The following is a 13,889-nucleotide window of genomic DNA, read 5'->3' as shown; positions in this document are numbered from 1 at the left end:
AGGAAGACCCAGGACACGCTGGAGGGACTGTTTCTCGGCTGGCCTGGGAACGCCTTGGGATTCCCCCAGAGGAGCTGGCCCAAGTGGCTGGGGAGAGGGAAGTCTGGGTCTCCCTGCTTAGGCTGCTGCCCCCGCGACCCGACCCCGGATAAGCGGAAGACGATGGATGGATGGACATAAAAATTCTGACCAATCACACAATGGTTGTCAGACACCACACAAGAACAAATTTTATGTGCAGATGATGTGTCGAGAACGAGCTCCATGCACTCCCAAACTAGGGCTACAAGGAAAAAATTGTCATTATGTTCTTGCAGCTCATGGAAAGAGAAGAATGTACCTCTGTTGAAGTTTGTACCCGCCTCTAGAGGGCAGCATGACCTAACATTGAACAGATTTTCATGTTACATGAAAATTCTGTTCTACTAAATGAGGATATCTTTAAAGACCTCCATAATGCATAATGTATGATGGGGATGACTCTCAGCTGCTACCACATACAATTTTACCTCAATTTTTTTGGCTAATGTCAATTACCTGTGTTAGCCATCTTGAATTAAACTGATTCCAAAAGTTTATCTCTTGTAAATGTACATCCAATATTTGATTTCTACAAGTTTCGTTAAAATTCATCCAGTGGTTCATCAGATATTTTCGTAACAGACAACAAACACACAGAGACATGACACATGTTCCAAAATATCATAAATCACCTATTCCCTTCTGATATTTATCAAAAAGGCAGGGGTGACAATGAAATATAAGCAATATTCCTGCTAGTCTGTGTTTTTAATTTTTATTGTTGAAATGTAGACTAAAAGGATCAGAGCCCGAAAGCTTCTTGGTGTTATTCTAATTACAGTATCGCCCTTATTTCCACAGCAAGAAAAGCGTATTTTCACCAACTTTCACCGTCAGTTGTTCTGCTGGATTGATAAATGGGTGGGTTTGACCATGGAGGACATCAGGCGGATGGAAGAGGAAACTCAGAAAGAACTTGAGGAGGTAACTATTCATCAATACTAGAACTGGAACGTGCTGCCATCTTCATGTTCGAATGAGTTTCAGTTTGAACACACACACACACACTCACCAGCCACTTCATTAGGTCCACCTGTTCAATTGTTTGTTAACACAAACACCTAATCAACCAATCGCATGGCAGCAACTCGATTTTTTTAGGCATGTAGATGTGCTGAAGACAACTTGCTGAAATTCAGACCAAGCATCAGAATGGAGAAGAAAGGGGTTTTAAGTGACTTTGAATGTGGCCTGGTTGTTGGTGCCAGACAGGCTGGTCTGAGTATTTCAGAAACTGCTGATCTACTGAGATTTTGATCCATGCAGGATTTGTGTTAACAAGAAATTGAATAAGTGGACCTAATAAAGTGGCTGGTGAGGATATGTTCCTGGTTTTGTCTTTTGCACGTTTATGTACTGTATTTCTGAATGTTGTAATAATTTCGCCAGACTGCAGGAGAGATGGTGCTGCACACTTACCTTGATTTAACTCAGATTTACTCCTGAATTTCACATCAGATGCGTCAGAAAGGTGACGTTCGAGGCACCTCTGCAACAGACGAGTAGAGGCACTGCGCTGTAGGTGAAAAACTAGAGGCAGGCTGAGTAAGTTTCTACACTGGAGGAGTGGTGGTGTTGCTGCATGGATCATTCTCCATCCTTTGCTTTTGACTCGTGTTCAACTGTCCATTTTATTTTGGAACATTCTTCGCTTTCGCTGTTCTTTGTTCTCAACGTAATTTCTTTTTTTTCCTTTTGTTTTTTTGTTTGTTTTGTGCAACCATTTTTCTTCTTCAAACTCTTGGACCCTGTTGTTTAATTATGGATTCACTAACTCAGGGGTCTGTAACGTGCAGTTCTGGGGCCATGTGTGGTTCCTTAGTTCCTCTTCAGTGGCACTTTGTAACTTTGACCAAATTGAATTAAATATTATTTACATTCATAACTTTATAAAAAAAGGCGAGCTTTAGCAGTTGTTTTGCTTAGTTTTATGTAATTGTGAATGAAACATCTGTGACAAAATGATACTAGTAATACACACAGAAAACCACGTCATATAGTTTGTAATACAAGTTTGTTACCCTATTAGTTCCTTTAATTCTAGCTTTCAGCCACACAATGTCATTATTCTCAAAAAGTTTAAACATTTTTGAGACATTTTAAGCACGTTGAATGGCATTAAAAAGCAATAAATTTTAATTTCAGTGGCATTGAAAAATTTTTCACTAGTTTTCAAGAAAAATAGGATGATTCTCGCTCATCCGGTTATTTCAGTTATGAACTATTGCCATAATATACATTATCATAACGCACAGAACCATTCTGGTAATTGTTTCTGGCCCGGTGGTGCGCAGCTGTTTCGTTTTTGTTTTGTTTTTATTTAAGGATCCCCATTAGTCCCTATCGTAGTAGAGACTATTCTTCCTAGGTTCCATACTTCAAACAGTACAACAAAATATATATGAAAAACAAACAGAAATACAAATTAAACAACTACAACAATTTCAACAAAATTTAAGTCAAGTCAAATTTATTTCTATTGCACTTTTCAGCAACAAGGCTTTACAGCATAAAAACAAAAATGAAAAGTCATACTGAAAAACGGGTCCCGGCTCCACTCTACTCGGTTTGCCGAACTGTAGGAATATAAACAACAGCGTTAGCTTACCCTGCAACGTTTATGCCGTCTGTCCCCCAGCTGAAAGCGCTGCAAAGCCTGAAATCTCTGGCAGATAACAGCTGTCCTACTCCGCGCAACAATCACGGCATCCAGAGCATTTCTTCCACTGCGCCTCTCTTCCTGAAGTCTCAGGAGAATCCCCAGAAGTTTAAAAACAGCAACAACACAGGGCCAAAGTTGTCCATAACGCTTCCGTTGTTTACACAACTTGCGCCAAGTTTTCGTACATTGCTGTTTTTTTGATAGCGTTAGTTCTAGGCAGAGGCAGTATAAAGGTAAAAAAACAGAGGCTTGTCTCGTATTACAAGGATGTCTACTATAAGTAGCTAAAAACTGGGAGAATAGACCTACAGGTTTATCTAAAGTTCAGATTTTGTGTAAATAACAAAGAAGACTGCATGCTAGTCTATCATTGACTTTCATCCATGACGGGCATTGATGCATGAAATTAACTTTAGTTCTAAAATGACATCCAAGTGTTAATCTTGCAGCTTTATTTTGAACTATCTGTAGTTTATCCAGATTTTTTTTTTTGAAGCACACGACCAAACAACTGAACAGTATTCAAGTTGACAAAGGTACAGTTTTACTAATTTTCTTATTTCCAGGGTCATAAGATGACAATTACACCAGATTATAGCAATGTTTCTGCTCATTTTAGTCATAATCTTATTAATTTGTGTAGACCACGAAAGGGTTTGGTCTGTTATAACTCCTTGTAGTTTGGCCTTTTCAACTTGTTTTATTAATTGTTTTTGTAAAGAAATATCCAACATTTGGGTGTGTCTCACAGAATGTTTAGAGCCCAGTACCATACACTTTGTTTTTGAAACATTCAGTTTTAACCTATTATCTTTCACCCGTTCAGAAATGGAAAGTATCTATTGTTGTAATACCATATTAACTGGATCCAAGCTATCAGAAGACTCATAAATAGTTGTATCATCAGCATAAACAGTTATACATCCTTTGTCTAATACAAATGACGTTATTTACAAAGATACCATAAAGCAGAGGACCTAAGCAGCTGCCTTGTGGAATTCCACATGGAAATGTTACAAAATTTGAGCAGACACCATTAAAGAGAACGCACTGTTTCCTATCAGAGAGATAGCTACTCATGAACTGTAGGAAGATTACTTGTTGGAGGGGAAAATGTGAAAACATCAGGAGCAGAGACAATAGAAGGAAATGCAAATTCCAGCTCAAGTAGCTGGAAGATGAGAAATTTTGCAGCAGTTGTAAAATAAATATATAAATATAATTGGGACAATGGGCATAAATCAAGCCCATTGTCCCAATTATATACTTAGACGCCTTCTGGCTGCTGCACTGTGAGTTCTGAATGGATTTAGACAATGACGTAAAAAGGTAAACCAGCTTTACTCCTCAGTATTGCGATGAAGTGATATATGGTCTGTGCAACCATCCAGTCATGGGATTAAACAACAACAGATTTATTACTGAAGGAAGGCCGATGATGCCACACATCAACTTTGTATTTAGTTGAAAAGGTAGTTAACCACGATGAGAATCGCTAAACTGTTAATTTATCATGTTTTGAAACCGAAACATGAAGGAAAATCTGTGTATCATTTGTTCAATCAAAAATCAAATAATGAAAAACTGGCTGGTTTTGTTTTTTGTTTTTCTTTCATAACACCAAGAACAAAAAAATCTTGGTTTTTCATATTTCACTTTTAGGCTAAGATCGAAAACATGAAATGGAAAAACGGGCAGCAGGACAGAATTTGATTTTATTATTTAATTGGTCGGTTTTAGGTGACCCGGAAGTTTGGTAAGGAGCGCTAGCAAATGTCAAACATTAGCTTGTTACCCGTCACCATTGACATAATATACTGTAGACACCTCGAAGACTGGCGCTGTCTATTGGAACTGGTGTGTCAGCGCGGCTGCCATCTTGGATGGGTCTCTTACCCACCCCCCAGTGCATTTATTTCTACTGAAGAAGCTGTATGCCCAACTAACATAATCAGAACTCCCCAAATTTTTACGTGATTTTCAGAGGGTTTGGTTTCTTACAAACTGCAGAGATGTAGTTATGATACGGGATGCTTTCACACATTAAAATTACGTGCTGTCATGCTGAAATACTTTGTTTTATGCTCTTTAATAAAAACAGACATATGGTGTGGCATATTAATAAATGTATAAATCAATTAATTTTTTATTTTAATAAAGAAACAAGTTTAATTGTTCATTTCAATTTATTTTACTCTCTCAGACACACACAATCCTGAGCCTTCTGTATACATCACATCAATAATTTCTTCATATTTTTCTGTGCTGTGCATGCACACACACACAGTTTTTTTTTTGTTGTTGTTTTTAAAGGCCTGGAAAAGTAATCTTTAAAAACTCCAGGTCATTCCAGGGTCTTACACCTCCCTGCTTGTAACTGGGGCTGGAGAGCTGAGCTTCACTTTCTGGGAGATGTTGAGAAAGGTCCACTGAAAGCTCTCTGCAGGTTTCCTTCAGGTTTCTGTGTTGTTGTTTTTTTTGCTACAGGCTAAAACATAATATGCATAATACTTAAAAACAACTTGAAAAGGTTTTAGTATACCACAGTGTAGTGTAACACACAATATATCGTTAATTCCTAAACATACAGAAAGAACTAACAGGTAAAAACAGGATTAACAAAGTGTAATATTAACTTTAGTTTTACACATGAATCATAGACATTTCTGTTAACATGTACAGTAAAACAATCACCTCCTCTTTGGAGATGAGATGGGAAGTTGAAGACAGATGGGGTCACAGTCCTGTTAAAGTCCTCTGGTTTGAAATGTTCATTACAGAGCTGAGACAACTGTAGCAACAAAACCCTCCCTTCTTACTGCAACTTCCCATTGCCTCCTTAAATCTGTGTTACTGGGAAACCTTCAAAATGTGAAGAAAAAATAGAAAGAGCTAATGAGAGAGGAGGACTAGTTCCTCCTGTTAGCATTTTGTTGTTTACCAAATAACGTTAGCTATGATGACATAATATTATAAATGGTCAAGTAACCAAAATTATTTTTCAATCTTACTTGTGAAAGGTAATCCCCCGTGATATAAAATCCTATCATAGCTGCTCGCTCTGTTTAATCCTGTTGGTTGTTAGAGAGAGGACAGATCCGTCCAATATGGTGGCAACGCCAGATGAGCTCCAAAACAAAATGAGCATCTACTTATTTATGTCTGTGCAGTATTGATCGATCAGGACCAGATAAGCCAGTCAGACCTATCAGCCATGGAGACTTATTGTAGTATTGTTTCGAGGATCAAACCGCTGTTAAACAAGTCCTCGATCAAAATAGTGTGGTTCAAATTCTGTCCTGGTGCCTGTTTTTCCATTTCGTGTTTTCGAACTGAGCCTAGAAGTGAAATATGAAAAACCAGGCATTTGTTCATTTTTGGTGCTATAATAAAAAATAAAACACATTTTTCATTGTTTGATTTTTGATTGCCAATTGAAAATGGAAAGAACGAATGATACATGGATCAAGGGAGACATCTGTCACAAATTTATTGTTAGTGCTCTGTGTTCTGCTTCATAACCAGTGTTGCCAGATGGGAAATGTTGAAGTACTGTACCACCAGCTGAAAATAATTGTATTTTGGGAGAAATTATCATACACATTTCATTTGCATTTTTTAAGTGGCTCAGAATTCTCTTTTAATAGCACATTATAATAGACAGAATATAGACAGAACTACTTCAAAACATTTCAAGATTCAAGATTTTTTTGAAGAAATTTGTTGTTTTCTACAATTTTCTACAGCATAAACAAGTATTTTAGGATATTTTTGTATGGTTGTAGTCTTATTTTGGACCATAGAAACCTAAAAGAATATTTTAAAATTTATAAATTCATTATTTTGTTTTTCGCAAATATCCCTCTTTAACAGCAATGTGCAGATTTGTAGATTGTACGGTTCAACCTTTTTCATGATACCGTTCGGCTCACAATACAATGTCTTGCATGTATTTGATAAAATTTGTTGATGATTCAACAAACTGAGATTTAGTGCAATATAACATAGCAAATGAATGATTCTAGGTCAATTATTTTTATTGAGACTAATTATTTGCTACCTAATAAAAATGACTATTGCTTTTAAGAACAGCTAATTACATTTGCATCTGATACCTGGGCATGCTTCTCCACTGATCAACCGATATAGTTCTACTAGAGTGCCACCTCAAAATTTCCTGCCCCCCTCTTGCCTCCCCATGAATATTTTTCTGGATCTACCCTTGACAATAGGCCAGATTCTCTAGAAAGATATTTGAGCATTCATATTTTTAATGGGGGAAGTTTAATGTTCAGCTGTCACTTAACGTTAGGCAAATGTACACAAATATAGTATGTCAGCCATCAGAGATTGAAGTCCATTAGGTAATAGATTTTTATTTTTTTATTTTTTATGGACAATTTTTCCCCCCACATTTTAAGACCAACCAAAACGATGTTTAAGGGCAAAATATATATATATATATAAAACCTATAAGACTATTGAGACATTAAACCATCATAGTTTTTGTAACTGTATTACCAGAATAAGTACCGTTATACTCCTGTGTCGTGCGGCACTTTCATCCCTATTTTATGGCTGCGTAGTATGAAGGATGGTGAGACTTGATAGGTTTAAACCCCCATTTTCTCCATTGGTGCTTATTCGCTGTTATTTTTGCATTAAGGTTTTGTCCAAAACAATGAGGCCATGGCTGGGTAATGTTTCAAACTGAACTAACAATAATTGTGGTGACACTTTTCCACCTCTCCTCGGCTCCACAGCACATACTGAGAGAAATCTGGCAAAGAGATCAGTTCCATCTCTTCTGTTTGAAAACCCTAGTAGTGACCCCTAAATGACAAACAGGGTTGTGTTATGTTGACCTTTTTTTCTGTCTGCTCATTTTTATTTAGATCTTAACATTTTCTTCAAGCTCATGCAGCTTCCTCACACCTTTTCCTCAAACATTTTTTTCTGCTTTCAATTTGTTTGTTTGTTTTGTTCAATTTGTTTCTAATATTTGTTGGTAATGGGAATGAAGCTCCACCTGATCTTTTTTCGTTCAATGGATTGCATGTGCATCACTGAATGTTTAAGCTAGTATCTTATAGGGCTGTGACTGCTTGAGATAAATTGTCTTAAATTCTCTTTCTCTCTCTCTCTCTCTCTCTCTCTCTCTGAATTCTGAGGTGGGGGTCAACTTTTTTCACATGAAGACAGTCTCATTCAATATAAACATGATACTTTTAGTATTTTTTTCTGTTTTATTATAATGTCTTTCATCTCTGATATATATATATATATATATATATATATATATATATATATATATATATATATATATAAAAATTGTAAACAAAACAAACCTTCAACATCCAAGAGCAGATCTCCACACTCTTCCAAACATCCTAATGGTCATAATAAACAGGGAGATCTTAGTAAAAAAAAAACTGTGTACAGCATCTCTGTATGTAATTAGACAGAAAACAAAACACACAATCATTTCATTAAAAAAAACCCAAAATGGTTAGCAAAATGGAAAAATCCATTGATACTCAATCTAACTTAACAATCTGTTCAACTGATACAAAAATAGTATACATTTTATAAAAGATATGAATAAGTATAAATGATATGATTGTTTACATTTTTTCTAATAATTTTGAACTAATACTGTTTTACTCAAAAGTTGACAGATTTTGGGGGTGGGGGTCAGCATAACTAGCTTTTTTTTGTTTTGTTTTTTCATCTGCTCTTCTTCTGCTCTGAACACAGAGGACAGAAATTACCTTGAAAAATAATCTAACAATAAAACACCTTAAAGTAACTTAGTTAAAATTAAATTTAAAAAATGGTTCTAGCGAAGTGGATGACAAAAATCACCTTGTTTTTTAGGTTAATAAAGACACCGACATGTAAATAAATAGGGAGATTGAGTCCTAAACTTGTTTTACCTTTTTTTCTCGGTCCAAAATATGAACATTTTGGTCCTCATATTTTGGACCGAGAAGACAGATGGTTTGAGAGGGGGGGAAAAGAAGCCATCTATGTCAAAAAGGAGAAACCAACATTAAACAGAGGTGGAGGTCTCAGATTCCAGCTTTCAAAAACATATAATGGAGCTTTAGGCCTGATCCCCAGTCAGTTTCACTCCAATCAACACCTGCACTCATGTGACAAGAGTGGCCCATCAGTGAGTCAGACAAACAAGGATTCTAACGAGCCTCCATTGTTAGGAGAGTGAGAACAATTTGCAAGCAATCCAGCTTACATCACATCTCAGCTTTAAAAGCTCAACTCCACACTCTCTATTTCTGAATTGAGAAAGCTCCTCGGATGAAAAGCGAAACGTCTTCAACTACAGAATAGAAGTCCAGTTGTTTTTTGTTTTTTAACTTTTTTTGAATTTACCATGGTCTGGATGACTGAGAATCTACACCAGCATCATGGCTGAACAGTTTTTGTTTTCCCCACAAACACGTTGATGCACATTTTATTTTACAAGTGCAAACAACGCATATGTTTCCATACAGAAGTAAAAAACTAAACAGATGAAAAGTCACAAAAAATACTTCTCTAAAATCCATTAATAATAGTTAGCTGCTCACTGAATATACGCTACTGGTTTTCAGAGTTACAACTGGAACACAATAAAATTGGGTCCGACTTCATTCCCAGATCCAAGCTCCAATATGCAAAGTCAATGGAGTGCAGCATTAAGGCAGTTTTACCAAGTTTTATAAAAATTACTATGGTATATTTTACCATTGTAGTGTACAACTATTGTGCACTTTTTCTTCTTTTTCTTTCGGCTGTTCCCTTTTCAGGGGTTGCCTCATGTCCTCATTCCAACTACATCCATGTCTTCTCGAACTGCATCCCTGCTGCGTCTCTAACATCCTTATACCAATATACCTACTGTCCTCCTTCTGTACATGTCCAAACCATCTCAGTCTGGCCTCTATAACTTTATCTTCCTAATCCTATTCATCTTTGTCACTCCCAAGGAGAACCTCAACATCTTCAGCTCTGCCACTTCCAGTTCTGTCTCCTATCTTTTTGTCAGTCCCACTGTCTCCAAACCATACAACATAGCTGGTCTCACCACTGTCTTGTAAAACTTTCCTTTGACCTTTGCTGCCATCCTTTTGTCTCAAATCACTCCTGAAACTTTTCTCCATCCTGCCTGGACTCTCTTCTTCACCTCTTTACCACACTCTCTGTTTTCCTGGACAGTTGACCCTAAGTCCTTGAAGTCCTGCACCTTTGTGACCTCTGCTCCTTGTAGCCTCACTGTTCCACCTGCCTCCCTCATCTTTCAAGTCCATACCTCCACCTCTCAAGGTTCTCTTCCACCTGTTCCCTGTTCTAGCTCCATATCACAATGTCATCTGCAAACATCATAGTCCCTGGAGGATTCCTGCCTGACCTCATCTGTTAGTCTGTCCATCACCAGAGCAAACAAGAAGGAGCTCAGAGCTGATCCTTGATGCACTCCCACCTCCACATTGAAGCTGTTTGTCTCTCCTACAGCACACCTCACCACTGACATGCTGTCCTCACCACTGTCCTGCTGTCCTCACCACTGTCCTGCTGTCCTCACCACTGTCCTGCTGTCCTCACCACTGACATGCTGTCCTCATACATGTCCTGTACCAGGCTAACATACTTCTCTGCTTCTCCAGTTTTCCCCTTATTTTCCCCTAGCTCCCTCCTAGAGACCCTGTTGTATGCTTTTTCTCTCAAAATCTCACTGCCATCTCTCTTAGACATTTCCATACCTCCACTGGTATGTCATCAAGTCCAACTGCCTTCCCCTTCTTCATCCTTTTTAAAGCTTTCTGAACTTCATCCTCCACTTCCTGTTTCACAGTTTTTATGACCTCTACTGTTCTTTCCCTTTCATTCTCTTTATTCCTCAGCTCTGCAGAGTACTCTTTCCATTTTCCCATCACACTCTCTTCGCTTGTTAAACCATTACCATTTCTATTTTTAACAAGTCTAACCTGCTGCACATCCTTTCCAACCTGATCTCTCTGTCTTGCCAGTCGATACAAGTCATTCTCTCCCTCCTTAGTCTCCAGCTTCTTGTATAACTCCTCATACCCTTTCTGTTTTGCCTCTTTGCCCTATGTTCCATCTCCTTATATTCCCGTGTTGCATCTCCTTATATTCCCATGTACTCTTTTCAGTCCTCTCACTGTTCCATTTCTTCTTGGCTAACCTCTTCCTCTGGGTGGCTTCCTGTACTTCACTATTCCACCACCAGGTCTCCTTATCGTCTTTTCTCTGTACAGATGACACACCAAGTACCTTCCTACCTGTCTCTCTAATCACTGTGGCTTTAGTAGCCCAGTCATTTGGAAGCTCTTCCTTACCACCCAGAGCCTTTACCAGCTCCTTTCTGAACTCCTCACAACATTCTTCCCTCTTCAACTTCCACCATTTGGTCCTCTTCTCTGACTTTACTCTTTTCCACTTTTTCTTCACCACAACAGTCATCCTACACACCACCATCCGATGCTGTCTGGCCACACTCTTCCCTTCCACATCCTTACAGTCCACAATCTCCCTCAGGTTACCTCTTCTACACAGAATGTAGTCTACCTGCGTACTCCTGCCTCCACTCTCATAGGTCACCCTGTGTTCCTCCCTCTTTTGGAAATAGGTGTTGACTACAGCCATTTCTACTCTGTTTCCTTCGCCAGTATGTCCATTCAGATCTGCTCCGATCACCACTCCGTCCTCCCTGGGAATACTACTGACAACATTGAACACCAGACCTTCTACTTCTATCTTCAGAGTCATCTTATCTGACACCCTTTTCACCTAGACTACATTCATTGCTTCCTCCTTCTTTAGGACTATATAGTAGATGGAAAGATACAATAAAAATGTTGAACACGTCTACAAAATGGCTGTTTTGTTGTAAAGTGAATGAGTGGACCATTCACAGCCTTTGGATTCATGACCTGCTCTTCGGTGATCATAAAGTGTCCTTTATGATCCCAAAGATGTTCCATTTTAGCTAAGCATAGCTGTTAATCTGACTTCATAGTTTTTGATTAGACATCTTTTTGTGTGACTGTAAGCAATGCCTAACATTCTGCTTTCCTCTGACCCCACCCCCAACCCCCAGCTGCGTAAAACAGGTCCGATTCGAGGCACCAGTGCTGCTTATGAGCAGTGAGGCCGATCAACCACATCCTGTTATGATGATGTCATCAGAGACGCACCCACACCCGCTGAGGAAGTGGCCCTGATGTCGCCTCTTCTTTTCCTGTATCATTTAATTAATTGGGAGGGGGGAGGGGGAATTGGTTAACAGTACTGTGCAGATCCTACTCCAGTCACAGCCTCCTGTTTACTCAGAAAACAAAACAAATAAATAAAAAGGGTGTTTGCATACATATACAAAAGATTTAAAAAAAAAAAAAAAACTTTGCACAGAACATAAATTGCCTGAAATGTAATTGCTGATTCTTCCAATGGGCTTTATTTTTTATTCAGGTGTATAAACTAAGACTCTAAAGGTCAAGCCTTTTAAATTAAAATGTTGTTTTTAGCTTGACTGGTTTCCAAACCAAGAAAATGTTAATTTAAGATGGTATTGGAGCATTTGTGTCCCTGCCCTATCTTGTAATATAAGTCTAATTTAATCCATGTCTCTCTTCAGTATTGTCAGTGTATTTTGTCCTTGTGGATGATTGTTTGGTTAAACTCCAGTTCTGTCTGTTTGCCACTTGGTTGAGAATACTTTCTTTTACTGTTTGAGTCATGGTCAGTTTTATGGTGCAAATGTTCATGCATCAGAGCTTTGCTGTCCCCCGTCAGCTGCAGCTCCTCTCTGCATGTGCTCCAGTTGCTGCAGTGCAGCTCTGCACTTCGTGTTGACAGGAGCTGATAAACGCGCCCTCTGGACAGTACACCTCTGTGTGTGTGTGTGTGTGTGTGTGTGTGTCTCTAAGTGTTTCCAACTGCCTTCACTCTTAAAGGACTGAGGTGGAGAGCCTAAAATCAACCAGCCTCGTGAACTTTGCCTCACGCTGTCGCTGCATGGCCTTTCTTCTTGTCTAGGGCTTTAACTGGAAGGTTCACATGGCCTCCAAAACAAGAAAAAAAAAGAAACAGTGGAGAGGGACTGAGTGCATTGCTGCATGCATGAATCAAGTTTTTTTTTTTTTTTTTTTTTTTTAATATATATATCTTAGAAGTTTCTCAACTGAGTAATGGGTCCAGGCAAATCTTCCTTGTTTGTTAGGAACTGACAAGGATTCTTTGTATGATGTATTTTATTTTCCTAGTATGACGATTTATTTTTTAAGCCATTTGAATTACAAGTAATCATAAGATCAGTTAGTTTGTTAGATCAGTTATTCTGGACTATTTCTAGCCACAAAGGATGAAATTGCTTTGCTTAATAGGTTGACAAAGTCTAACTGTGTTGAGTGGCATCTTTGTCCTTGCTTGCTGATTTATTGACTTGAGATTTTCCCATCAAAAGACCTTCCTGTAAGCTTGGTACATATGATGCCAAGTTCAGGACATGCCATCATGTTAAATGTCTCAAACTGGTAGGATTTGGCCCAACTTGTCTCTGTGTGCTTTTTCTGAACATCTAAATAAGAGCTATACTGTACTTTTTAACAGACCCATTTAAAGTGGACAAACTGTATATAGAAACTTGACTGGGATATTCACAGGTTTATTATTCAATGCTTTTAAGAGATATATTGTTAGGCCAGGTGATGTTAGCGTGTTGTGTGTATAAAGTGGAGCAAACTGTACCTCATCCATGCTTCTGAATGTGATGCTACACAGATGAACGGATAAATGTGGCAGGAGCACTGGCATGTTTCACACCTCTGCAAGCATGACATGGACCCAATGTATCACCAATTCATGACAACATGGATTTGCTAAAATAAATTTGCATGTTTCAATTGTATTTTTTACATTTTCTTTTCTTTTGTTGATAATTTTCTAGCAGTGTTTAAGCTGTGCTTTTAACAAGCTCTCTAACTGTATCAGTCAAGAAGGTTAAATGCTGGGTTCCCCCCTCCCCATCAGACTGTCTACAGCTGAACCTCAGAAGAGATGAGGAAGGAAAAGCTTCAGACAGTCTGATGATGACAAAAGCCACCCAGTGTAGTCAGAGGCTGTG

At 38.3% G+C, this 13,889-nt stretch overlaps 1 protein-coding gene across 2 annotated transcripts in view; it reads left to right on the top strand.

Annotated features, from left to right (window-relative positions):
* LOC108247152 (phosphatidylinositol transfer protein beta isoform-like) overlaps positions 1-12,849 on the top strand; it is a 51,002-nt gene extending 38,153 nt beyond the window's left edge. For both annotated transcript variants that reach the window (XM_017435063.3, XM_025010302.2), the window contains exons 10-12: positions 883-1,005; positions 1,540-1,626; positions 11,865-12,849. In XM_017435063.3, coding sequence (XP_017290552.1) covers positions 883-1,005; positions 1,540-1,587 — 171 coding nt within the window. In that variant the 3' untranslated portion in view covers positions 1,588-1,626; positions 11,865-12,849. The remainder of the gene's footprint in view (positions 1-882; positions 1,006-1,539; positions 1,627-11,864) is intronic.
* Positions 12,850-13,889: the final 1,040 nt, after the last annotated feature.

The sequence above is a fragment of the Kryptolebias marmoratus genome, linkage group LG14 (assembly GCF_001649575.2).
Source record: "Kryptolebias marmoratus isolate JLee-2015 linkage group LG14, ASM164957v2, whole genome shotgun sequence".
Taxonomy (NCBI): domain Eukaryota; kingdom Metazoa; phylum Chordata; class Actinopteri; order Cyprinodontiformes; family Rivulidae; genus Kryptolebias; species Kryptolebias marmoratus.
The sequence above is the reverse complement of the archived record's forward strand: the minus strand, read 5'-3'. Positions and strand labels throughout refer to the sequence as shown.